Genomic DNA, 27,703 nt, shown 5'->3' with positions numbered 1-27,703 from the left:
ATTCTTTCTGCATTTTTCACTTATCAATCTGAGAAGATTTACTTCAGCTTTTCCAGGTTTTTTCCTCTCCTGAGGCAAGAAGCATTTAGATTGTTTATTATATATTCCACAAGTGAAAGTCTGCATTTAACTGGCTACTTTTTCAATTCCCAAGACCATCAGTTAGTAGAATCAATATTATTTCTGGGTGAGTGGAACAACCTTTACTAGCAGTTGGAGGTGGCATGTACATTTCTAGCTAGATTACTGACTTCCCACTAACTAGTCTATTAGGAAAGCGACACTGTTCCCACGGAAATTAACCACCATTCAATTCAGGCTTGAAATCTTAAGGCTGAAGTGGAGGAAAAAAATGGATTGTCATGGGTTATGTTACTGTTTCAGGAGGGCAGACAGGAGTTAGTGAATTGGTAGTGTTAAAATGGGACTTTACTAAATGACTCATTAAAACTTCAAGAAAGACGAACCTCTACTGGCCCCAGAAGATTAAAGCAGAAAAAAGACTCAAAAACCTGTTTTCAAAAAGAATTTAGCAACTGTGGGAAACATATAAATTCAGTCTGGATGCTTGCAAGACCACCTCCCCTATCACTCAGGCCAGAAACCGGGCACAGGTATGAGAATTTTGCAAAAACAGCTTTCAAAACTATTTTCTAACGCGAGACGGTGTGCCTGAAGAGCTTCGAGGTGGAAACCACTTCACGCAGTCTAGTATTCTCCCTGGCTTGCTAACCTCTCCGCCTTTCCCATCCCGCCACTCCCACTTGGCCGCCGCCTGCAGGCAGAGGGCGTTTGTTTACGTGACGTCAGCCGTAGTAAGCAGCCCCCGCCCCCGTTTCCCTCTGGCCGCCGCGTTTCCCGCGCCACGGCGCTTCTCCCCTTAAAAGGACAATAGAGGCCTCGGGAGCGCGCTCGGCCGCCGGGCCTTTTCCCCTCCCAGCCCTCGACGCGCGCGCGCCCGTATGCAAATAAGTTCGATTCAGGAGAATTTTGTACCGGGAGCCGCGCGTGCGCAGAGGGAAAGCGGAATCTACACCTTCCCCGCCAGCGGTAGCAACTGCAGAACTGCAGGAGACAATCTTTCTAGACAAGGCTGTTGAGGAGGAGGGAGCGATTGAAGGGGGGGTTGACTTAGCGTGCACTGCGCCCCTCGGGATCGTTATTGCGCGTGAAACGGCTGCTTTTGGAAGGTGAGTAACTCGAACCACTACTGTGGTGCAAAACTGTCTCACGAGGCTTTGATTTCAGAGTGGTTTCTTTTCTCTTTTCACCTCACCTCACTACCTCCCCCAGTCCTTCCACAGACACACGCACCCATTTATACACACAGGAAGTTTTGTCTTGGAGATGGCATTTCGAGGAGCCTGTTTTCGTGATCTTCAGACCCCAGATTCTTTTGTATCTGCATGTTTTAGTGTGCCCTTTTTGATTGGGGAGGGTATTTGAGGAAAAGCGAAAGTCTTGGGGTGGGGGAAGTGAACGGAGCCTGGAAAGGGGTGAGGAGTCGCCGGAGTTGAGGGATCCACGTTGAAGGTGACAATGACTTTTCGCAGCCGCAGTGTTCGCTGGCGAAAGGGAGCCCGGTGGCTTAAAGGCCCCAGAGAAAAGGACTTGCTGGCGATTGCAGAGGGGCCCCGGGTCTGTGCACCCGCGTGGGCGCGCGCCCGGGAGTGGCCGGGCGCCGTTGTTGGCCCTCGTGGTTTAGTTTCTTGCGGCCCCTCGCGCGTGTTGTCATGAGGGTGGACAATGAACGCCCCTTGCTCGGAAACTAAGTTGCCGCTTACTTGCGAGCTGGAAGGCTGAGGGGGTTTAAATCGGCCTTTCGGGTCGGTGCCGGCGTGGCCATAGTGCACGCGGGTGGCGTTGTCCGCCCAACTCCGGAGGGATGCGGATGCGACAATGAGCAACACGCGGCCGCTCGGAAGCGGCCCCGGCTCGCAAACGCCTCTTCCCCGGCCGCGCCCAGACAGCGCGGGCGTCCGGGGTGTCGGTGGAGCCTTAAGTTTGGTTCGCAAATTTATTCACCTGTAGCGTATAAAGTGGGCGCCGCGAAGCTCTCTAGGGCGACGGTGCGCGGCTTAAGATGGCCAGTCGTAGCCGAGTTGACTCCGGGATGGAGGCAGCGGCGTTGTCTGCGCCAGAGGAGTGCGGGAACTCTGGAGGGCACTGCTTTTTGTGCGGAGCGTGACAGACCACGTGCTAGGGCTGCGACCCGGGTTTGGTCCGGGGTCCGACTGAGCGTCCGGCTCGCGGTCAGCGGGGAGATGCGGACGCTGTCGGGCCGGCCGGCCGGCAGGACAATGTGACTTGCTGATGATGGCGTCTTGCCAGTTTAAAAAGCAGAGTGAAAGTCGCCAACTCTCGGCCGGTGCGGGGCGGGGGATCCGGGCGTTTCTCATCAAGGACATTGCAAAACTTTGATTAAATGGGCCTACTGCTTGGGGAGGACGGCGGGACCGGCTCCGGACTCCCGGGGCGCAGGGTCCGGACCCTTCCCCTGGGCGATCGTCAAGTGTCTCCCCCTGGGAAACAATCCCACGCCCCTGATGCTGCACGTAGGCAGCGCCCGGCTGGACAGAAAACAAAGAGCTGCATGTGCCGGTGCGGGCCCGGTCGGCGCTGGAGGCGGCCGCCTGGCAGGCCGGGCCCTCCTAAGTTCGGGCGAGTTTCGGGAGGGGCTTTTGTCCCTCGGCCCCTCGCGGGGAAACTTTGGCGACGCTACTTGTGCGCGGTGCGGTGCCGGAGCGCGGTGGGGAGGCGGCGTGCTTCCTCGCGGTGGGCGACCGAGGGGCAGCAGTCGGGGCTTGGCGCTGGAGCCAGGGCGCCGGGTGCCGCGACGGCCGAGGGCCCGGGAGAGAGCGGCCGCGAGGGCTCGGCCCGCTCTCCGGGGCCGGAGCCTGCGTCTGGGAGGTCTGTGGATCCGCCTTTGAAGTCGAACTGTTGCCATGTTTGAATTACGTCAGGGCAAAGCCATGAGGAGGAACAAGCCCCGGCAGCACGGCGTGCGGGAGGCGCGGCCTGCGGGAGGCGCCGGGCCGACCGGGTGGGCGGGCGCGGGGCCCGTTGTTCCGGCGCAGGTGAGGGAGGCGGCGGAGAGGGAAGCGCTTCCCTCGCGCCGCCACCCCCTCCCCTGCGGGCAGCTCTCCACTGGAACTTTCCTCCCGACCCCAGCTGCTGTATTTACCCACGGGTCCGCTGGGGAGCGGTTCTGTTTGCTGCCTGGGTGTCTCTCTCTCGGCCGTCGCCGCGTGCCCGGGGGTGGGGGGGGCAGCAGCCTGGGGCCACCGCGGAGGACTGGGGCGGGACGGGGAGGCATTTTACTGCTTTCGGGGAAACCGGCGAGCACCCCTTCCCCCCAGCCGAGCCGCGGCCCGCACGTTCAGGGGACCCAGCCCCGACGACACCCAAAAAGCAACCGCAGGGAACTTCGGGGCTCCCGTTGTCCTACAAAGGGAAGTGAGGACTGTGGGCGAACCGTGCGTGCAGCTCTGGTCTTTGTGTGTTTACGCGTGGGAGGGGGCCGGCTGTGGCCAGGGCTGTTTTGGTTGGGGAGGTGCTACTTGGGGTGGTCGGGCGGTGCAGACTTTGTTCTGCTAACTCTGACCCCTACTAGATTTCTTTGTTTTTATTTTCTCGCTCTAATCTTCGATTACTCCAGGCACCCGGAAGACCAAGAATTACTGTTTAGCCAAACATGAACCCAGTGCTAGACAGTTTCTCCCCATCCGTCCTTCCCCTACCCCCGCACTCCTCACTCACATTATCCTAAGGAAGCTTAAGAAAAGTCCCCCCCCCCCCCACCCACCGCGCCTTTCTTCTAATTAAAAAAAAAAAAAAGAATTTGACCTTGTCATTAAAAGTACTTAAAGCACCTGTTTTTTTAACTGGAGTTTGTCACTCTTGAAGAGCGTTTTCATAATTTGTTACAAAACCGAACGCGTTTACTAGTTGCTCAATCTAAATAAACTTCTGGGACTTTGTTTCTGGTGGGCTATGGCATTTAAAGTATTTACGTAATGGTTTGGGCAAGGGGGAATCTTTTGGCCTAAAGGTATGCTCAGCTCAGTTCCTGCATTATCTTTGGACGACCTTGAAGAAGCTAGCACGTAGGAGTTAGGCCTTTCTAGGAGATTTTCTGTGGGGGCTGGGGGGGGGGGGCTACTCGGGGGGGATGACACAAGGTAATGGCTAGCTGTCCCTGCTAGCTCTTCCTAGTTCTGTGAACTGGGATTGACCTGCTGGTTACCCCTCTTAGATTTTCTTTTCAAGCTAACTTTTTTTTTTTTTGGTATGTGGCCCCAGGCATAGCTCAGAAATTATGCTGGTTTGACACATGGATGCTTCTTTGGTATTTGGGGTTTGCTTGCAGTCTAGACATCCGATAAGCAGCACCGTGTCTGTTGTTTCTTTCCTTGTTTCTCCTGTATTTTGATCATGTTTAAGGGTTAGAATCTAAAAGTGGCCTTTACGGAAAAATAAAAATATCCTTTGAGGGCCGCGCCCACACATACCAGAATATCCATACAAACTGAAACCAGTTTTGTGCTTTATTGTTTTGCTATTCAATATACTATTTTCCCCCAAGTTTTGGTTGACCAAATGACAAATACCTAGGCTGCCAATATTAGTACATTTCTGAAATAAATAGAAAGATCTTGTCAAGAGAATGAGAAACTTCAGATTTAATAACCTTACAGCTTTCCTTCGGGGAGTTATTTCTCTGGGTCAGGTATTTATTAATAAAACGCATATGAGGAGCTTTGCCAATACACTGAGATTCTTTGTTTTCTTAATTAGTATTTTGTAGCCAAGTTACAGCTAGATTTCAGTATTCTGAGAGATTTCAAATGTATCTAGAGTTTAAGGCTTTTGTTTTGAATATCAGATGATATGTGCAGCAGAGATTTGGTTTATCAAGGTAAATGAGTTGAGAGTGGGAAGGACACAGACAAGGTCTCTGCTGCCTTCCCTTTTTGCATTACTTTTGCAAGAGATTGGAGATAAAAAGTTCTATACATAGTATATCCTAGAATCTTGGGTGGGTCTTACGGCTGCTATTGCACAGTACTATTCTGTATATCTGGAACCTGAATGATCAGTTTTTTCTCCAGAGTTGGCAGTCAGACCCTGGGAAAACCTGGCTCATAAGCTCACAGTCAGGCAGATTTATGTCACAAAAGCACTTTGAGAATGATTTTCCATGTAAAAGAAGTTTTTCACTGGGAAAAACTTAAGCTAATTTGAAATGTAGACCAAGGTCATAAGCTGTTGCAAGGACAAATTAATTTACTATGTGCTAGGCACATAGTAGGTTGCTTTAAAAGTATTACATTTTCTTTTTTTCCCCTAAGCAGTGCTAGGCATATAATTGGCTAAGAAGGAGGGGAGTATATTTGTTGAGGCACTAGGTTAGTGTTCAGAAGTCTATGGGGTTGAAATGCTTGGTTTCCAAAGACTTGATCATCTTAAGCAAGTTACTTTGTAGTCAGATTTTGTTATCTGCAAAATAGGAACAATCATACCTGGTTCTCAGGGATGTAAATTAAGTAAATCATGTGCTTGGTAATACAACCTGTTGTCCTCACAACTTTGAAAAGTAGACATTTTGCAGGAGACAAAACAGGTTTGGATCAGTTTCCTTGCTGGAATGCATAATTTAGTAAATGAGAAGTGGAAAGAATAATTGTTTTTGGCCCCATCCCCCACCTTCAGAAACTGTTTCTGGGAAGACACTGCCTTAAACTCCTGGTTGCCAATCTAATTCTGATTCACCAGGTAACATCAAAAAGTCCGGTAGAAATCTAGAAAATACCATTTTCTTTCTGATTTGTCCACAAGAGTGTCCTGTTATAAATTGAAAATATTTTGTTATCTTTTGGTTCTCCAGTTTCTCTTTTTCAGTTTCTCTTTAATTGAATCTGCACTTGAGTGGTTTTCTGTATTATGGAAATGCAGCTAATCCAAAAGAAGGGAGTTTTATTTTCAAGGGAGAGTTTTCTTTTTGTACTAGAAATATAGAAGTCACAGACACATTTGCTATTACATATTCAAGTACAAAATTTCAATTTAACTAAAATAATTTTTTCTAGCTTCATATTTAGTTGTTTGCACCTACTATAAGTTTGATTTGGCTTAATGTTATTTTAATTTGTTTGATGTTAATGTATGCTGAGTTTAAATAGCTCTCGTTTTGAGATTCATTTCTACACACATTGTTCTCCTAATCCTCCCTTCCTCTACACATGCCTGCTTGAAATCAGCAAGAAATATTTTTTCTACCAATTATTATGAAAATATTGACTAGTCTGCTATTAGTCTTTTCTGATTAAAGTCATTCATTTGGTTTACATTTCTTGGAAATCTTTACAGCTCACTTTTTTGGGGGGTGCAAAAGTCTAGAAACTAAATATTAAAAATGACATTTTTTAAAAAATTTGTTGTGTACACCATTCCTGTTTCATGCCCTTAAAAACACTGTTCAAGTCCATTTTGTCTACCCCACACTTCTTAGCAAGTTCCACCCAGTTCTGTATATGATGTACAGTCAGCACCTGGTTGTAATATAAGACTTATTAATAGTTTCTGTCCTGTAACAGTTGAGTAGAGGGAGCAGTCCTCTGGAGGAAGGCATGGCAACCCACTCCAGTTTTCTTGCCTGGAGAATCTCCATGGACAGAGGATCCTGGTGGGCTACAGTCCAAGGGGTTGCAGAATCAGACACCACTGAGTGACTAAGCACACAGGGAACAGTACCTTAAACAAGTACATGAAATCCAGTGTGTTCGTTTTGTAAAAAGATGTAATTCTCAAATAATTTCTTAGGTTAAGAGGATGAAGGAGAAACCATTTGGACAGAAATAGAAGACTTAAGTATTGATGTGGTTAGTTATTAAGGTTGATTTGACACTCCTGGAATATCAGAATTCTGTGTTGGGAGTAGCTGGTAGACAGGACTAGATCCTGAAAAGCTTTGAATTTTCTTGCCAAGGAGTTTGGATATTATCCTGATATCCAGGTGTTGGTACCTTGGAAGGAATATTAATATTTGAACTTTAGGACAATACCACTTATTTGAAGGGTGCAGCCTTATAAGTCAGTTATGAGGCTCTGACAGAAGTTCAGACACGTAATGAGGAACAGGCAATGGGAATGGAAGGAATATGAACCAGAGAAGTGAAAGAAGAAACAGATTCTCTAAGGACTTCATCATGGAGATGGTAGAGATCTTGCAGAAGATGAGAAAGGAGCACCTGGTTGACTTTCAGATTTTTTATGTGATTATGTGGATTAAAGTCAGGTTAGATGAACACAAAAAGAATGTGTTTGAAAGAGAAGACTATATAATCAGGAGGGCATTTAAAGGTTAGGACTGCCAGTCCTTGTATTTATTGGTGCTTCAGAGAACTTTAGGAACTTTCCTGAGATTTGGGTTAGACCAGGTATGTGCTTTCTTGACATTTCTGTCAAGTTTGAAAATGGAGAACAACCTTCATGGAAAGGAATATGGTTGTTTCATAAACTTAAAATCTCTGGAAATTTTAAGTTCCTCCTTCCCCACAAACTTGTTCTTAAAACCTTCTGAAATCAGGATTCTACCCTCATTTTAATTAGTTGGGTGTGTCTTGGGACAGATAAGAGTTTATATTTCTATAATGTGCAAGTCATAAATTCAAGGAAATAAATGGTATATATACACTGATGTTTTCATATTCTTGCTCCACAGCATCCCTGGAAAATAGAAGTAAGATTTTACCCTAATATTACAGAGGACAAATAAAATTTGAGGTGACTTCCTATTTACTTGTAAAGACAAAAGCAGAAATATAGACTCCACCTTGACTTCATCACACTCAAAATAGTCATATTTCTTAACTAATAATCATCCTTTAAAAGCAAATAAGTACTATCCCCGAAACCTTTAACTTTCTCATTCACTGGAATTGCTTTTAATCTAGTGTTGGAATACCCAGGTTTGTCTTGTTTTGTTTTTACAGTATCAAAATGGGAAGACCTAGTATTTCTTTTTACATTGTCTAAAATGCAGAGACCTGGATTTGTGATTTTTATTTTTAACCTGTGCTATGTCAGCTGAAGACTTAATTTCTGGGTTTGACCCCTTGCCTGTCAGAGGAGTTCTAGGGTCTTCTACTGAGCGTGGATTCCATAGGCAGCACTGGGTAAATATTTTATCATATAATTTCTCAGCCTGGGTACATGTTTGGAGAAGCTATTGGCAGACAAGTGGGCGTCCACCACGTCTTTCAGTTTTTCTCCAGGCAAGTTTAAATTTTTAAATTTCACTTTAAAAAGTGAATTAATAAATTCAGAAACGTTGGTATTGGGATGTGGGTAGGTACCTACTAGAAGCAGGTAAAAGGAAATAGTAGTGTTTGATTGCCCCATGGTTTTCCTTAAGCACTACTGAAATGTATCTTTTTGTAGGGGAATACTGCAACCAAGTGGCCTAGCAGTGGGAGAACACAAAACAATCCTATTTGACCCTTTGTGAAGAGTGTTGCTACAGTTACACTGTTAGTGTTTACTGGATCCTGTACTTACATGTGATTAAAGATAGCATACCGTTGACTAAAATGGTGTTGAAGGTGGCATTACCAGTTTCAGGCACTCGAGATGGCACTTCACTTTGGATCATAAGTGCTTTTTCGCATTTATTTCTCTTCCTTTCCCATAATCATGCCGTTTAAAGTGCAGCTCTAAAAAATGCCTCTCCTTCACTTCAGACTTGTCTCTGGTTGCTGGGTTCCTTTCGTCTTTATTCACTGCTGCTTCCTTCAAACTTTACACATCTTTTGCTTGTCTCGTTTCTGCAGTTTCCTTCCCATTCTGTTCTGTCTGTTCTGATTTTACTATTCTGTATGCTGTCTTGTGGAGTATATTTCCTAATGGGTATCTCTTCATCTATATGTCTTTGAGGAAGTTTATTTAAGTTCTTTGGGCTTTTTCAGATTCCTCTTTAAGTCAAGTCAAGATATGTGATGATGACTGAAGTTTTGGGGTGTGGTGTTCTTGATTAAAAAAAAAAAACAGTATAGAAGGGAGTAAAGTGAAAGTAAACCTCCCTCATTCTTAGCACCCCTCAGAGACAATTGCTAGTTATTGGTTCTTAAAAGTCTGTTTTAAAAAGCCAGTTTGTGTATTCAAGATCTCATTGAAAACATACTATATAACAAGATAATCTTGGGAAAAAAGTTCCCTCCCTGCACATGTTGTAGACCTACTGCCTTTTAAGGGCTGAAAGGGTATCCTGTAATATGAAGACACCATACTTTAACCAGTCTGAGAATCCATGGACATTTACATTGTGGCGCAGTGGTAAAGAATCTGCCTGACAGTGCAGGAGATACAGGAGATGTGGGGTCGATCCCTGGGTCAGGCAGATTCCCTGGAGGAGGAAATGGCAACTCATTCTAGTAATTTTTTCCCAGAAAATTCCATGGACAGAGAAGACTGGCAGTCCAAGGGGTCACAAAGAGTCGGACACAATGCCTGAGCATGCATGCACGCACACTATCTTACGTGTGCTTTTTTAAAAAAGAAGTCTAGGTCATTTGGTTTTTTTAGAAAAAATGATTAGAAGCTGTAGGGTTTGGTCTCTTGAAAACGAAGAACAATTTAGAAACATTTTAATTTGAGAGATTGCACCCCTGATTTGTGCATCAGAATTTCACTTCTCAAGATGGTATGGACAAGTTACGAAGTTAACTATAAAAGCTGATTTATCATCATCTTTGGCATATTTACTTCTGTTTTCTTCCACCTAGTCTATCCAGTGCATTTTGCGTTTTGAAAAAAGATTTTTTTAAACATTTGTTTATTTTGTTTCTTGGATGTTTTGAGTCTTCCTTGCTGTACTGGAACCTTCTCTAGTTGCAGCAAGCTGGGGCTGCTCTCTAGTTATGGTGTGCGGGCTTCTCATCGCAGTGGCCTCTCTCGTTGTGGAGCATGGACTCTAGGTAGGGCATGCGGCCTCAGCAGTTGGGCACAGGGCATGTGGAATCTTCCTGGACGAGGGATGGAACCCATGTCCTCTGCATTGGCAGGCGAACACTGGACCACCAGGGAAGCCCCTGAAAGGTATTTTTGAATATGAGAAAAACAACTGCCCAGGAGTCTAGAAAATGGAATTGAGAAAGTTATTACATTGGAGGAACTATTGGTGTCCTTCAAAGCTTACCAACTAAGGTGAACCTAATAGATGTTACTTGCATACATCATAATAAGAACCTTCTCCATTTTCCTAAGTGTTAATTAAAATCACACCCTTATAAGATTTGAAAGATAAGAAAATACTCTGCAGAGTTAATATCTTCACCTCACTGTCTCCTCATTGCATGTTAAAAAGGGTACTAAAAGCTCGAAAATTTGCATTTTTCATGATTCTTCATACTGTTTCTTAGTTGATACCAAATCATACTGTTCCATAGTTGATACCAAATCAAGTATTTGGTATTACTAAAAATTATAAGAGATCATCTTTAAGCTTGGAACTATCAGAAAACTTAAACAGCCTTTTACTATTGATTGTGAAGATTACTGCCCCATCATATTATATTTTGCTCAGTAAACTTACATTATGTGTGCTGTATTAAGTGTACTAAGACATCATCCGCTCTTTGGCTTCATAATCTCATTAAATGAGATTAGAATTGGCTCCTTTGCGTCTTGGTAAATAGTGGTTACTTCACGCTTTCCTTGCTTCAACACTAAGGATGCATTCCCCATCCTTTCATTAAGCTGATCATTGAATTTTTATGAAATTTACAGTTTTAAAATAGATGAAACCCCAATAAACCAATCAAAACAAATGTTCAGAATTGATTGTTGCATTTTAAAAATTCGCATTGCTGTCTCTGTATGCTATTTGTTCATGTAATTACAGTTCTTTCTCTTATGGCTTTTGCTGACTAAGCTATTAGCTTTAATCTTTAAGATTGAATTAAATTGGACAGAACAGTAATTTCAGCATGGTTGGTTTGTCTTTAACTGTTATAATATTTTTAAAAAATTGTGGCTTTTTGGCTGACAGTAGGTAAAGAAATGTCAGTGAAAGTGCTTTATCTAACATGAAGTACTGTACAAATGAGTTTTTTAAGAAAGTTTAATCCACACATTTGAGTACATATTACATGGTTGATAATATTCTAGGTGCTGAGGTTACAAAGATGAATAAAGTCAAGAGAATTCCAAACCCAATCTTTTTATTTTTAGAAACAAGCTTATTGTAATAATTTATGTATCATAAAATTCACTCTCAAAGTATACAATTCAGTAGCTTTTAGTATATTTAGAGTTTTGCAACCATTGCTGCTGTCTATTTTTAGCAGGCAAATGAGTTTTTAAATCAGCATTTTAAGCTTTTTTTCTTTTTACCTTTATTTCAAAGGTAAATTTTCTTCTGCTTCTGCAAATACATGCTTAAGGGTGATATTATATGGAGTCTCCTCTCATCTATAACTATTCATCAGTTAGGAAGCAGATGGCATTGGCTTCCTTCTATTAAAACACTGCTGAGTGATGTGACATCTGTAAGAATACATGCAAAAATCACTAATAATTTGAACAAATAGGTTGTTCTGGAGGGATCATTTAATACTGCACAAATGTGAGCTTAGGAAAGAAATACTCTTTTTTTAAAAACTGAAGTTGATTGTTTCATTATGTTACTTATTTTTATTATTTTAATTTCAGGTATATAAAACAACAGTGATTCAGTGTTTTTATAGGGAAGAAGTATTCTAAAGACCACTTAGTTTGTTGAGATAACAGAAATCCCAAGTTTAAAATCAAATTGTGCCATGCTCACTCACCACCTGCTCAAATATATAAAGTAACTTGGTTTCAGAGCCATTTTGTGTCTTAGTTTTTTCCCAGAGATTAGATAAGGTTTTTAATTTTGTAAAACATTAGTGGGTCTGTAGGTTTTGAGAAAATACTTTCAGTTAATCTCTGGCCTCCCCAAAGCTCAAAATGGTTAAACACCAATCACTGCTTAAGTGGGTTGCTTGTAAACAAAGCCCAGAATGAAACCCCTGTGTCTTTACTGCAGATTCCCAGGTGCCTCTCAAGTGCAGGAATAAGCTCAGAAAAGGTTTAATAGGTTTATTAAGTAGTCATCCATTAAAAGGCTCATGTGCTACTTGTGTGTTGCATCAGGACGGGTGCCTGCCTCCTTACTGCACTTAGCACTGAAAGAGGGTGAACCCTAGAATTTAGACTCCCCAGTCAGCTGTTTAGGCAGAAGAATTTTGTTAGGAAAAACAAGGTTGCAGAGCTACATAAAAGATATCAGTCAGAAGACATCAGGCTATTAGATTTTCTCTGATGTGTAAGAAGAACATTTCTCAGGCTGAAGAGTGGATTGGTTCACTTACTATTTATTGGGTCAGTTTTGTGGTGATTCCTACCACCAACAAAAATTGATTCACAATCGCTGATGATGGAAAGGAAAGTAATATTTAGCTATAGCTTTAATATTCCTTAGCAGCTTGCCAGCATGATAACTGGCACAAATTATGACTTCTTGGGCAAATCCAGCCTCAGTGAAGGTAGTATTTAGTTCATATCTTGGAGATGACCTGAATTTTTATAGTTTTGATAGTATGTTTATTATTTGTGGAAGGAAGGGGATTGTGAGGGTAGAAATAGTCTGTCCTGTAATGGGATTTGGCCTGTGTATTAATGGAACGAACTGACCTTTCTTGCTGTACTTCCTCTGTCCTTGCTGAGAAGGGAGAAGGGAGGTTGAATTTTCCTAGAGTTATTGATGAAGCTGGCCCGCTGCAAGAGGAACTGTGGACTTTTGACCTTGGTGATAATGGAAGGTATTAGGGGAATTTGGAGAGGCCACAGGTTGGTGTAAGGACTAGAAAGAGTTGTGTTACATTTTTGCCTCAAAATATTGTTACATTTAATATACAAATTAAAGCAGTAGCTTCTACTTTCTCAGTACTTTTAAAGTTTGTATAAACCTGTGTAGTTTGACATAGTTTTTTCCAAAGCAGTGCATGGCCATTTTCTTCAGGAGGCAATTTTCTTTTCATTTATCATGTGAAGTTTTGTTAGACTGAAAAAAAAATCTACCTCATTTCACAGGTCTATGCCTTTTCCTATTATATACCGAGCACCTTCCTCATTTTTTTTCCTTTCAAAAAGTCTCACTTAATGAAAACAATTAAATCAACTAGAAATATTATGTTCTTCTTTGTTTTAACAATTCTTAAACTAACTTTTAGTTTAGACTTAATTAGTGAAATGCATCAGTGGCCTTCTGATCCATCACATCTTTCTTTTACTTGCCTCTCAAAAACATCAAAGAACACTAGTCCCTGTTTAAAAGGAAAACTTAAGTGTTTGGCTAATTATTTGCTGATAAATTATTTTCTTAAAAGCAAATTTTAAATCCTTTGTATTTCAGAATCCCTTCATCTCAAACACACACGCACACACAGAGTCTATTTGGTTATTTTTCTGAATCACTTTCATAAATACTTACTCTGGTATGGCTAACCAGAATTGTAGTGGAATGAGGTTAGGGAAGAGGTCATTCAAAGACAAACACCAAGGCTTTTGTTTTACTCATATATTTGAGTGTATTTCTAAAAGAACTTTTAAAAGGATGGCATTCCTTTTAAAACGTGGTTATAACTCCTGAAACTGTGGGTACAAATCTAGTTAATACTAATAATTTTCTCTTACGCTTTATGTGATGTTTGTGTGTGCACGTGTGCGCGCGCACACACACATGCACACGCCCTGCTGTGGATTTGTCCTTTGGGGTTTAGTTTCTGTTCATTACATTTACATCACCTCTTAGTCCAGATGTTTGGTGAAGTTGGTCCTTGGTTTGGATATTCTAAATTATTTATAAGGTATGTGTTTACTACCAGCTGCCTTTTTGTTGCAACCAGCCCTAGAGTTCTTCCTTCCTTCCTTGATGGATGTTGAGGGTTTTTTTGATCATGGAAATCACAGTTTATCCCACTCTACATTTTTGAACATCTGCCTCCCACTATTACAGCTCTCAGGCACAGCACCTCATTGAAGAACTTCAAAAACCTCTGTAACGACTGAGGGGCAGACCACTGGTCAGGCAACATGAGCTCACTCTTAATCTGTCTTAATGATTTATGAAATTAGCATTCTTAAACTATAACCCTGGTTTTTTGTATATTTTACATCCTCCTTTCCGTAGTTTCAATTCAAGGATAACTTGCCTGCTTAGAACTCCCCGTTTATCACAGAGAAATCCCCTCTGATTTCCCACAGGGCGAAGTAGTGTGGGTTGATGCATATTGAGCTACTTCTGTGCTTAGTATCAAATTGTAGTCCTGTGGTAAATGCTCAGAACTTTCCAAGAGGGGAATCACAGTAATGCAAACATGCAGAGTAAAAAGACGTACCTTTAATTTTAGGATGTGTCCTCCCCTAGGTGTGATTCCGGCGTTTCATAGGATAGTGGAGAGAATGTGTTGTGTTCTCTACTTTGTTGTCAGACAGTCACTCAGTTGCATTTGACTCTTTGCAACCCCATGGACTGCAGCGCGCTAGGCTTCCCTGTCCTCCTCGACTTAGAATCTTGAATTTTAGAAAATGCCTGCTTCCCGCAGTTTTAGAGTGAGTTTTTGCCAGGAGAGTAGAAGGAGGTAGGAGAAGCCTTGTTATATATGTAAACTATTCTGTTTGTTTTAGACACTTGGCATGCTCGTGTGCCAAGAATTGAGGTGGATCCAGGAGGTCTTCACCAGAGCCCTGATGTCTGGCTTGGTCGTGTAATACCATGTTGCAGGGGGCGGGGTGGAGCAGAGAGCTTGCTTTTAATGGTTTCTTGTTATAGCCCTCAACAAAGCTGTGTCAATTCCCTTGGCTTTACAGGCTATTGCCCAGAAGAAAAGATGTTTGGTTTTCACAAGCCAAAGATGTACCGAAGTATAGAGGGCTGCTGCATTTGCAGAGCTAAATCCTCCAGTTCTCGGTTCACTGACAGTAAACGCTATGAAAAGGATTTCCAGAGCTGTTTTGGGTAAGATCATGTGATGTTTGTACCGTTTTTTAGAGTGAAAAAGATCACAGTCTAAGGAGATATTTCTAAGCAAAGGGATTGGAACAGTGCAGTAATAATTAAAATCACTCATATTCTAATCTAGGTTGTTTCAAGGCACTTGCTCTTAAATCCAAACGATACTGAGAGCATACCTTTTTTTTCCCCCCTAGATTATGAGGAACTACCAAGTTTATTGTGAAGCCCTTAATCATGGGGGAGTTGAGAGGGAGGCTCAGAAGGGAGGAGATACTTGTATACCGATAGCTGATTCATGTTGTACAGTAGGAACCAAAACAACATTGTAAAGCAATTATCCACCAATTAAAAATATATTTTTAAAAAGTTATAATAGAACCTTTCATTGTTAATTTCAAGATGTATAGATTAAAAAAATAACCCTTATTCTCTCTTAGAGTAATTGTCCTTTACTAGTTTTCTGTACTTTGTATTGTTTTTCTAAGTTATACAAATAAATTTTAACGCGATCTGCTGAGGATACTAACAGGGTTTAATATTCTGCCCTGAAACCTGTCAGGGTACATTAGTTTTATTTTATAATTTTGTTCTTTATTTATCTTTTGACAGTAAGCCTCTGCTTAATAAAATGGAATTTACTTTCCAAAAAATACTTTGATGAAACAAGATACTTAATGTTGAGCCATTTTTGATGTTAGGAATTAATTTCACCCCTACATTTTCTTGTCAAAGCATTCTGTTGATTAGTTATTGTTAATCCTAGACTGTATTTATTTTGAAGAGTGTTAGAGTCTCCAGCAACCAACGTTGCCATTTGAAGTCACATTTTTCTCTTAATGTCTTTATTTCCAATTGTATATATAATAAATGCTATTAGTATTTTTCTGTATTTATTTGTAATATAGGAATATGTGTAGTAAATGAAAAATTCCTCAGAGAGACAATTAAAAAATAACTTGGAAACTATACATTTATTTCCCCTTATGCAGATACATTCATTAAAATAATATTACAGTGCCTCTCTGGTTTTGTTTGTTGTGAAACTAGAATATCATGGCACATTATTTTTACTTAAAAGGGTAGTGTTTTATTGCTTATGTATCTATACGTTTCAAGAAAGATTAATTTGACATCATTGTTTAAAACCATGGTGACCAGGCTCTTCTCTAGGTCTTAAATTTTACCATTGTTTAATTAAAAAAACATTCTTTATTTTAAAATGACCAAATTGCAGCACATAGGAGTTAATTAGACTTCTGAAATATTCTACAGAAACAGTAGAACTGGATCACCCCAGACAACTGGAAATAACATCTATAAACTATAAATAGTGTTTTTTCTAAAAGAAATGTAAAAGGAGACAAGTAAAGGTTTGATCTTTTTCTTATCAGGTTACATGAGACTCGTTCAGGAGATATCTGTAATGCCTGTGTCCTGCTTGTGAAAAGATGGAAGAAATTGCCAGCAGGATCAAAAAAAAACTGGAATCATGTGAGTTTATCTTTTTCTCTTTCTCAGTTGTACCTCTGTTATATTTAAAGTAACACTGGTTTTCCCCCTAATTTAGGAAATAATATGTTTCTGGGGTAGAAAAGTCTGAAAAAAAATAAAAATACTTGTTGCTGCTTAGATATAATCATTTAACATTTTGGCATGTTTGGGAGCAAAATGTTAATAGCTTGGTATGGCGTTTCCCCTGAGGTTGTATTGAATATACCCATTTTGGAGATTCACAGTGTACATTTAACATATTTTTAGGTTCAACCCAGAGATTCCTCCAGTTAATTAGACATGAATCCTTTTTTTCATCTCTTAGGATAACAGATTTCCTAACTCAGGCTGGTACTAATGAGCACATGGGTTTACATTCAGAACTGGATTTAAACCCTCGTTTTTTACCACTTACTACTTGTGAACAAGTGACATTTATTTATTAAGTGCAAAAAAGGATAATAGCCATGTCACAGAACTGTTGTAAGAACTGAATGAGATGATATATAAAAAGAATAATTAGTAATCACTCAGTTAAATAGAAGCTGTTTTTATTCTTTATGTTAAATTGAGATTTGCATTTCACTTTATAATGTCACTAGAATTCTTTAGAAAATATTTTCAGTAACCAGAACAACACTGTTAAGTGTTATTTATTTTTCTATATGCTAGCTTTCAGAAGATTTATGACATTTATACAAGAGACTTGTTTTTAAGCAGGCAGGCATTTATTCTTTACATTTTTTCTTAGGCTAGCCTTATGCTGTTCTTTGGTGACAATGTTACATTATTATAATAGGTTTCTGTGTGTCTGTTAACTCATAACATTGTGAGTTTTTCTTTAATTAATAGCTTATGTGGGGAAGATCCAAATTGTGATTTTGAAGGTGATGTCAACCTTTTTACATCAGGATGCATGCATGCTAAGTCGCTTCAGTTGTGTCTGACTCTTTGCGACCCGGTGGACTGTAACCCACCAGGCTCCTCTGTCCATTACATAAGGATAGAAATCTGTAAATAGTAAATGTGAATGAAGACATGAGAAATGAGACCATATGGGGCTAGGCCAGTGGCCTTACCAGGCTGTGGGAGAACATGCCATTGCCCACACGTGGCTGACCTCAGGCTTAAGAGTGTGTAGTAAAAGAGCATAAAGCATAGGCCTGAAAACCCTGATTTGAGTCTGGGCACCTTCCCTACCTACCTTGGCCTATTTACTAGTTTAGTGAAATAAGGCAAAATACAGTTTAATATCTCTTGGTTTTCTTTACCCTAAAATTGGAATAACAAATTACTGCTTACTGCTTTGTGGTGAAGTTAGAATCAAAAGTATACGAAAACGTTTTGTAAACTGCAGACATCACCCAGTAGGAATGTTAATTGTTGTAAGGTCTGGTTTTTCTTAACCTACTTGGCTCATTTTCACCATATATAAAATCTATATAAATTTTTTGTCCAGCAACTCCTGCTGTTACTACTTCAAAGTAAAAAAAAACGTAGATAAACTGTTTTTAATACCATGTGATGATTCAAAGTGCACATGAGCTCTTAAACCTGAGTAGAAAACTATGGTTCTCAAATTTGGCTCCTTCAAATAAGTACTCATCTGAACTAAGGGAATACAGAGGTGTCATTTTTAAAATGGTATTAAATATTCAGTATTTTCTTCCAGGTGGTAGATGCAAGGGCAGGACCCAGTCTAAAGACTACACTGAAACCAAAGAAAGTGAAAACTCTATCTGGAAACAGGATAAAAAGTAACCAGATCAGTAAACTGCAGAAGGAATTTAAACGCCACAGTAAGTTGGTTATTGAGACATGAGGATTTAAGAATGGATGTTTTGTTTTTGTCTGCGGGTGGCACATGGCATATGTAGACCATTTTTTCTCTTGTTGCTTTTTAAAAAAAGAGTGGGAGGCAATGTTGACTTGGTAGAGATATTTTATTTCTAGGAAATCTTGGAACTTTATCTTTGATTTTGATGTCTTAAAAGTACTTTCATTAGCCACTTCTTCAAACTGTACTTAGAACACTTGGACCATTCTCATCTCTTTATTGACATCTTTTCTGGAAGATTAATGTTTCAAGTGTGTTTACTTGATTTTTATCCTTAAGGAGATTGAGGCCTGAAGATATGCAGAAAGGCATGTAAATAATTAGTGGGCAACCCGAGACTAAAACCCAGGTTTTCTGGAGAGTAATTTTGGAAATCATAACTCACATATTGCAGCCTCAAGATTTTTAGGTTTAAAGGGGCTTAATGTGTTGGGTCAGAGGATGGGAAAGAAATGATAAATTACTAATAAGTTCGTCTAATTTTATGGGAAGTCATTGGGGGCAGGGGACCTGTTGTAGTACTTCTGTATTTAGGAATTTAACTTTTGAAAAGGAAATCCACTGTATATAATATTATTACCCCCAGGGGGTTTGAGGCAGCGCTATTGAGACAAGCACAATAGTGTTTCTGCAGGAGAAATGGAGACATATTTATATCGGTGGGATAAACTAACTGTAAATAAACTAGTCATGTTTGCCCACCTGATTATGATCCAGATCAGACCAGATTTTGTGGCCAAATGGGTTAGAAATAAACGTTTGTTTTAAGAACCATTTCAGAATTGTAGGTGGACCTATATTGGAGTTTTCTGGATTAAAAAAGATGTGGGGACTTCCCTAGCGGTCTAATGGTTAGGGTGCCACTGCATGGGGCATGAGCTGTGGCTAAAAAAAAGATCTGTAGGCCCTTGTTAGACAAAATATTATTAATCAATGTTTGTTTTAGAGTAATGGAGAAAGACAGTTAAATTTACTGATCAGACAGAAGGAAAGGAAGGAAGGAGAACTATCATATCTTGAGCATTTTGGTATATATACCAAGCACTTTACAATTATCCCAGTGATTTCAGTTTTAGAGATTAGGATAGGAAGTACAAGGTAGTGATTTCACCTTGATCTGGGGTCATTTAATAAGTGGTAGAGATGAACTTGACCTGGGGTTTGTCTAATATCAAAACCCTGTGCCCTTTCTACACAATCATCCTGCTCTTTTGGATAGCATAGCTAGCTTATGCCCCAGGACCCCAAAGTCTTTCCAGATCTGCTACTGACTCCATGCTCTAAGTTGGTGTTACTAGTAAGTTGTTGGTGTTACTAGTACATAGTTATTTTGATATATATTTAATTAATTATATATTTAATTGATATATATTTAATTAATTATATATTTAATTAATATATATTTAATCTTTGGCTAAACTTTTATAATACATTGGTAGTAAAATATTTATATAACATCAAATACGTGTATATTTTAATCATAGATGTTTTTTTCTTAACCAACTACCACCAAGGGGCAAATAAAAACTGACTCTACTACCCTTTATTCTCAGTAAATGTTTTAGTGAACGTTTAGAAAACAGTAATTTTCTTATCATTTCAGGAGTAGAGAAATTGAAAGTTTGTATGTATATTCTTAGCATCTTCCTTTAATTATAGGGAAGGTGACACCTAACTTTTGCCTTACCTAAGGGAATATGTCCAGTGTAATTTTAGATTTTTGTGATAAAGCTATGTTGTGGAGGGATTGGAGATTGAAAATTAATGGGTTTGGAGACTCAGTGAAACAAGATTTCCTAGGTGCATTGTGAATTGCTAGCAGCTGTGTTCAATGTAACAGTTTTGAGATATTTGAATTTTTATACATCACCCACTAAGTGGTTTCTCTGCCTCTAGTTATGTATTTACTTCTGTGCATCTTACGTGTACCTGACATGTATTCCTCGCCTTGGGATATTCTTTCCTTTGTGATATACTGGAAAGGCATTGGATCTAAGGCTTGAAGATCTAGATTTGAGTTCTTGAACAAATATGTGACCCTGGTGTTGCTTAACATTAAACCACAGTTTCCTAATCAAGAGAAGTAAGGATAAGCAAGTAAAAAGGGCTTTTGTAAAACAAACAAAAAAAAATTCCTCTAGAAATGTTAGCCTTTTTTTTTTTTTTGTCATTTTCCCTAAAATCTGCCATGATTCTGGTTGCTGTAGAATAAAATTGAGAATCCCTAGCAAGTCTTTGGATGTCTCCTTTAGGGAAAGGGTCAGTTCCCTTAATGTGCATGGTGTATTCTGTTTCCATCACTTTGCTCATCATCCCCGTCTATCCCGTGTCGGGGATGGGATTTCCAAATCCTGCCTAATGTTTAAAATTTTAAAAAGTTCTTATATAGTTAGAAATGGATAAATATAACTGCAGTTTCAAATGGTTCATAGATAATGAAGCAGTTACTAGGATAGTGCATTTTCTTCAGAAGCATAGCACTGCTATTGCTGTTAATTATTAGGGAAGTCTTTTAAGTATTCCCATAGCCTTACTCCTTTAAAGCCTGCTACTCTTTTTTTTTTTTAATTAAAAAAAAATTCTTTTACCATTATGGTTTATCATAGGATATTAAGTATATTTCTCTGTGCTGTACAGTAGGACCCTGTTGTTTATCCATTCTATATGTAAAAGCTTCCATCTGCCAAGCTCACCTTTCCACTTCATGCCACCCCAACGTCCCCGCCTTGGCAACCACAAGTCTCTTCTCTATGTCCATGATTTTGTTTCTGTTTCATAGGTTCGTTTGTGTCATATTTTAGATTCCATGTATAAGTGTTATCATACGGTATTTGTCTTTCTCTGTCTGACTTATTTCACTTAGTATGATAATCTCTAGTTGTATCCATGTTGTTGCAAATGGTATTATTTTGTTCTTTTTTATGTGAAGCCTGCTGTTCTTAAGGATTTTGTTTGGTTGTTTTTTCCCATGGAGTTAAGCTATTCATAGATTGGAAGTAAATGAATGTATTAAAAACACTAATGGTGCTTTCTTTGTTTTAGATACTTAATATTATGCTATGTTATGTAAAATTTTGTTAATAGAAAACACTTGTGAGTGCTGTTCAAAAAAGCTTTCTTGAGTCTTATTTCTCCCCATGGAGGGTGTGACACAGGGTTTGTTGTCTAGTGGATACTTCATGAATATTTGATTGGTTCTCTAAATTGGAGGATTGTTCTATCCACCTGTCCTGGGAGGGGGAGTCTTTAGATAAAGGTGAGATATGTAGTAGACTCAGCCCCTGACTGATGTTTCTGATGCTGAGAAAAGCAGTAGGATGGCTTTATAGCTCAGTGACTATTAACCAAAAGATTTATATTCTGGTTTGTAAATGTATGTGATATCTTCTGAGGGCAAAAATACTAAATCATGTGTAGCTTGTATCTGATTAACTGCCTTTATTCCTTACTAAGTTAGAATCTATTGTTTTTGGTTTATAGGTAAGGTTTTGTTTTTCTTTTGATGCTTTCAAGATTTTTCTCTTTTTCTTCAGTTTTTGGGAGTTTAATTATAGTGTGTTTTCTGGCAAAGATGGTAAAGAACCTGCCTGCAATGCAGGAGACCCATGCCTGGTTTGGGAAGATCCCTGGAGAAGGGAATGGCTACCCACTCCAGTATTCTTGCCTGGAGAATCCCATGGACAGAGGAGCCTGGTGGGCTACAGTCCATGGGGTTGCAAAGAGACATGGCTGAGTGACTAACACTTTCACTTTGGCATTGGTTTCTTTGGGTATATCCTGTGTGACGTTTGCTCAGCTTAAATCTGTAGGTTTGTCTCTTGCCAAGTTTGGCACATTTTCAGCCATTATATTTGAGTACTTGTTCGCCTGCGCCTGCTTTGTCCTCTTCCTTCAGGACTGCAGTCTCATGGATGTAGTTCCGCTGGTCTCTTACGGCTCTTCATTTATTTTCTTTAGTGCTGTACAGGTTGGGTGATTTCTATTTTTCTTTCTTCCAATTCACTTATTGTTTCCTCTGTCCCCTCCATTTTGCTGTTGAGCCTGTCCACTGTCCTGTCATTTATTGTATTTTTTGCAGTTTGGATTTTAGTTTCTTGGTTCTCTATAGCTTTTTTTTTTTTTAACTGAGACCTGCTTATTGAGCTTATGTTTCCATTTATTTTAAGCTTGTTTATAAAGGCTCACTGAAGCATTTTTGTCATGGCTGCTTTAAAATCTGTCAGGTAATTCTAGCATCTCTGTCATCTTGGCATTAATATATACTTGACTTTTCATTCAATTTGAGATCTCCCTGGTTCTGGATATGATGTTTTTTTTTTTTTTTTTTTTTAAATTGAAACTTAGACATTCAAAAATTGTGTGATAAGACTCTGAGTTTTATTTAAACCTTCTGTTTTAACTGGCTTTTTTTTTTTTTTTTTTTTTTTGGTCAGAGGGGGAAATGGGAGAGGGGTACACACAGCCCTGTCCCTGCCGGCTGGTGTTAAAAGTCAGGTTCCCCACCCAACCTCTATAGGTATCTGAAGTGGGAGTGGCTCCTGACTGCAGCTGGGTGGGGGTGGGATGGGAATTCAGGCTCCCACGTGGTGGGGCCCTTGGGTTCTTGGTGGGCCATCGTGAAAGCCCAGACACTCTAGTCCGCTTCCACTGCCATCACCCTGGTGAAGGTGTTGGGGAGGCCTCATAACACTCTTGATAGGATGGAAATCTAGGCTTTCCAGTTGGCCTTTGCTAGGGTGGGTGTGGGTAGGGACCTGTTTTTTCTGTTTGGCTGCAGTAAAGTGGTTATTGTGTTGTAAAGATTTCCTGTCTTGTTAGACTGCCCCTTTCTTGGTCCTCTGAGGAGAGAGAGCAGACTTTTGTTGGGGGGTGTGTGTGAGAGCGCGTGTGTGTCTCACTGTGTACCCACTGGCTTTTCTGAATTGCTGGCTTCTTCACCTTCAAGACTGGGATTTATAAGGCAAAAATAAACCCCATAAAAGCTAGAGTGCTCACCTCCACATCCTTCCTTTAAGTCTTAAGCCCTCTAGCTGCTGCCAACTTTTGGAGTCTTTAGTTTTGTTTTATATGTTATATCCTTATATGTTTTTAGTTGTACTTATTAGCAGAAGAGGGAAAAGTATGTCTACTTTTGGTCTTATCAGAAGCTCATTTTCTTTTAGATACACTTTAGTACAAATACAGTAGAATAGAAAATAATTTTTTTCCGTTTTCAACTATCTCCTTCACTGTTTCATGCTGAGGCTTAGTTGCGATGGCATATAATGAAATGATCATTTTTGTTTTCTCTTTACTTCAGATTCTGATGCTCACAGTACAACCTCAAGTGCCTCTCCAGCTCAGTCTCCCTGTTACAGTAACCAGTCAGATGATGGCTCAGATACAGAGATGGCTTCTGGCTCCAACAGAACGCCAGTGTTTTCCTTTTTAGATCTCACATACTGGAAAAGGTAAAAGCAACAGAAAATATCTCTCTAACCAGCAAACCTTCTTAATTATAGGCAACTGTTTCCCACTTCCTTAGCAATTATATGGCATTTGGCAAACAGCTGGTAGCATGTGTGGTTGGAGGTGGATTAGGCAAGAATGGAGCTGAGAGTTTGGATTTTGTGTGTTTTTCCTATTAAAATTAACTTAAAATAAAAACCATGTTAAGGAGTCTAAATTTGCTATAATGGAGTATACTTAGGTATTCAACTATCCCACTGTAAAAAAGTAAAAAGACTAGAAGTATATATATTTTTTTATGTCTTTAAAAATGGCATTAACAAGTGGACAAGTTAATAAGAAATATATATGCATGCTCAGTCACTCAGTCGTGTCTGACTCTTTGTGACCCCCATGGACTAGCCTGCCAGGCTCCTCTGTCCACGGGATTACCCTGGCAAGAATATTGGAGTGGGTTGTCATTTCCTCCTCTAGAGGATCTTCTCGACCCAGGTATCAAACTTGTGACTCCTGCGGCCCTTGCATTGGCAGGCAGATTCTTTATCCCTTAGCAGCCTGGGAAGCCCCTAGTAAGGAATCACCAGAGGACAAATGCCATGTGAATGAGAAACCCCAAAGTCAAAAAAGAGATAATAGACCAGGAAAGAGAATATTGAAAGAGAAAGTGGTTAAGGATTTTGTAGCTCATAGATTTGGGAAGACTATAACAAGTTAAAAGCAAGGTAATAAGCAGTTATCCTATGGGTAAGGAAAATTCACCCATAAACTATGGAACATGGGAGGCGAAACAGTTAGTGAGAAAATAAAGGCTTTATTTTCAGAGGAACAACAAATACACAAGCTGAGTTCTTAGCATGAACAAAGGATGCCAAAAAACCATAGATTTAACACCTGCAGTGGCCCCAGAGATAATTCTCCCAGGCAAGAATACTGGAGTGGGTTGCCGTGTCCTTCTCCAGGGGATCTTCCTGACCCAGGGGTCGAACTCATGTCTCTTAGGTATCCCTCATTGGCAGGCGGGTTCTTTACCCCTAGCGCCACCTGGGAAGCCCTTACATGACAACAATAGCATGTAAATCAAAGTAGTAGAAGTAATGGGAGTTAAAATGTCCTAATATCTTTGTATTGTTGAGAATAAATATATTGAATAACTTTAAAGCTTGGTTAATGAACTGTATAACCACTAAAAGAATAAAAATAACAATGTAAAACCTCCAGAGAAGAAGTGAAAGACCACGAATTTAAAACTATACCTAACAAGATAAAATGATGAAAACTTCTATATATTTGAAAATCGAGAAACCTTGGGCCAAGAAGAAAGTGTAAGTTAGAACATCCTTATAACTAAAAAATAACTGGAAAATACCACAAATCAAAACGTGTGGTATGAAATTAAAGAGGTAAATAGAAGAAGAGTTGCTTTTAATACTTACTTTTAACACGAAGGTTTAAAATAAATGAAGTTATATATATCCAGTTTATAGATTAATGAAGCTCAATATAAAGAAAAATAAAAGCAAGAAAATCCTAGAGATAGAAGTAGGAATATATGGAGTAGAAATGCAATATGAATGAATAGTATCAGTAAAGCCAAGAGTTGGTTCTTGAAAAAGATGACCAAAGAAGTTACTAGAGATAAAGCAGATCAAGAAAAAGATGGTACCTTCTTATTTCTTGGATAAGAAAGTGATATTCAACTCTAGAAAAACAGAAGTTTAGAAGACAAAGGATATTATAAACAACTTTATGCCAATAAATTTGAACATACAGGTGAAGTGGATACATTAGTAGAAGAAGACAGTTTACCAAAACTGCCAAGAAATAGTAGAAAACTTGAAGAGTTGCATAATAAAGAAAATGGATTCAGTGGTCAGAAGTCTTCCACAAAAAACCCAAGGCTGAGGTAGACAAGTCCTACTGAATGTTCCAGAAACAAATGAATCTGATCTTGCACTGGCTTTTCCAGACTATGGATCAAGCAAGGCCTAGGCTGCAAGCATTCTTTGAGGCTAACATAACTTTGATATGTTATAAACAGTTTATCATAAGCATATTAGATTTATTCTAGGGATGTGAGATTGTTTCAAGCATTAGAAAGCCAACTAACATAAAGTGACAGTTCCTAAAGGAGAGAGGAAAATGCCTATTGTATTAGTGGTGTATTGAAGATATTTGATAAATTTGAACTTTGCTTCAAGGTTTAAAATAAAACCTTTAGCAAAATAGGGATAGAAGGGAACCACACTGATAAATACTTTGTATTTTCAGGTAAAATTGAACATGTTCCTATTCCTATATTTCAGCAACATTACCTAGAAGAAACTTTCAGACATGTGCACTGATATGCACAGTGTGTTTGTAATAGCAAAAATCGTCCCATCAGAAGAAGAGTGAATGGCCCTTTCACCATTCACCTAAAACTATCACAACACTGTTAATTGGCTGTACCCTAATGCAAAATAAAAGGTTTTAAAAAGGAGAGTGTGCAAACTGGTATATTCACATGGTGGAATACCATACATAAGTTAAAATGAAAAAAAGCTCTAACAGCATAGTATATATGAACTTCAGTTATTGTTGAGGAAAAAAATTGCAGCATACAGTATGATTCCATATATGTGCATTTCTGTATATATTTTTATTTTTTGTATTACATATATGAGATAACTAGCAATATGTTTAGAGATGCAAACATGTATACAAAGAAAAAGGGGAGTGATAAACCTAAAATTTTAAGGCGAGAATGAGATTGAATGGAGTGGGGTTGAGAAGGGCATACAGGGGGATTTCATAGGAAATAATCGTTTTTTTTCCTTTAGGGTGTGTGATCCATGGGTGATTTGCTGTGTTGTCATTTTTGTATGCCTTAATGTGTATTTGATAATATGTATATATATTTTTTGTCTGATCAATATTAAAATAAAACCTCCAGCTGTGTCAGCCTGTTCATGGTGGCTGTTTTTCTTTAAGATGTGGTGACTTTTGGAGGAAACAGTTAATAACTTTAGGAGCAGCCTCTGAAACTGAGGAATGCCTTCTCCCCCTTGATACTTAATAAGATTCAGTGTGGGATTTGGGCTTCCCTTGTAGGTCAGCTGGTAGAGAATCTGCCTGCAATGTGGGAGACCTGGGTTCGATCCCTGGGTTGGGAAGATCCCCTGGAGAAGGGAAAGGCTTCCCACTCCAGTATTCTGGCCTGGAGAATTCCATGGACTGTATAGTCCATGGGATCACAAAGAGTCAGACATGACTGAGTGACCTTCACTCACTTAGTGTGGGATTTAAGGGGCTTGGGTAATTCCCATTACCTGGCAAATTGAGGTCACTCAATTCGTTAGAAATGTGATGAGATGGTGGAAGTAGAACCTTTCTTTGATCATGTTCTACTAGTTATAATGATTGGTGTGTATGTGTTTATGTTAGTCACTCATGCGTGTCCAACTCTTTGCTACCCCCGTGGACTGTAGCCTGCCAGGCTCCTCTGTCCATGGGATTCTCCAGGCAAGAATACTGGAGTGGGTTGCCAGTTCCTTCTCCAGAGGATCTTCCCGACTCATGGATTGAACCCAAGTGTCCCACAGTGCAGGCAGGTTCTTAACCGTCTGAGCCACCATTAAACTAATATAATGGTTGGTGGATCGTTCATTTTTTTGTATTCTTTTTCTGCCTTATTGATACATTTTGTTCTCTCTCCATTTTTTCTTTTAGACAGAAAATATGCTGTGGCATTATCTATAAAGGCCGTTTTGGGGAAGTCCTCATCGACACACATCTATTCAAGCCTTGCTGCAGCAATAAGAAAGCAGCTGCTGAGAAGCCGGAGGAGCAGGGGCCAGAGCCTCTGCCCATCTCCACTCAGGAGTGGTGACTAAGCTTTATGTAGAAGGGGA

General features: G+C 39.8%; 1 protein-coding gene across 2 annotated transcripts; it reads left to right on the top strand.

Annotated features, from left to right (window-relative positions):
- The first annotated feature begins 1,026 nt into the window (after positions 1-1,026).
- Positions 1,027-27,703, top strand: SINHCAF (SIN3-HDAC complex associated factor). 2 transcript variants are annotated; one of them, XM_043440917.1, is made up of 6 exons: positions 1,027-1,190; positions 14,893-15,040; positions 16,429-16,528; positions 18,201-18,327; positions 23,665-23,815; positions 27,522-27,703. In XM_043440917.1, the coding sequence occupies exons 2-6, from the start codon at positions 14,913-14,915 to the stop codon at positions 27,679-27,681; spliced, it is 666 nt and encodes a 221-aa protein (XP_043296852.1). In that variant the 5' UTR covers positions 1,027-1,190; positions 14,893-14,912; the 3' UTR covers positions 27,682-27,703. The 2 variants fall into 2 exon arrangements, with proteins under 2 accessions (XP_043296852.1, XP_043296851.1); XM_043440916.1 differs by lacking the exon at positions 1,027-1,190 and adding an exon at positions 2,014-2,661.

Source organism: Cervus canadensis, chromosome 21, assembly GCF_019320065.1.
Source record: "Cervus canadensis isolate Bull #8, Minnesota chromosome 21, ASM1932006v1, whole genome shotgun sequence".
NCBI lineage: Eukaryota > Metazoa > Chordata > Mammalia > Artiodactyla > Cervidae > Cervus > Cervus canadensis.
This window is presented reverse-complemented; position numbering and strand designations above follow the sequence as displayed.

Bases quoted from the DNA above. Each gene is read 5' to 3' on its own strand.
- SINHCAF (XM_043440916.1), top strand. From the start codon at position 2,547: ATGCTGCACGTAGGCAGCGCCCGGCTGGACAGAAAACAAAGAGCTGCA. The intron at 15,041-16,428 runs GTAAGATCATGT...TTTTCTTATCAG, and splicing joins GATTTCCAGAGCTGTTTTGG to GTTACATGAGACTCGTTCAG. The intron at 16,529-18,200 runs GTGAGTTTATCT...ATTTTCTTCCAG, and splicing joins CAAAAAAAAACTGGAATCAT to GTGGTAGATGCAAGGGCAGG.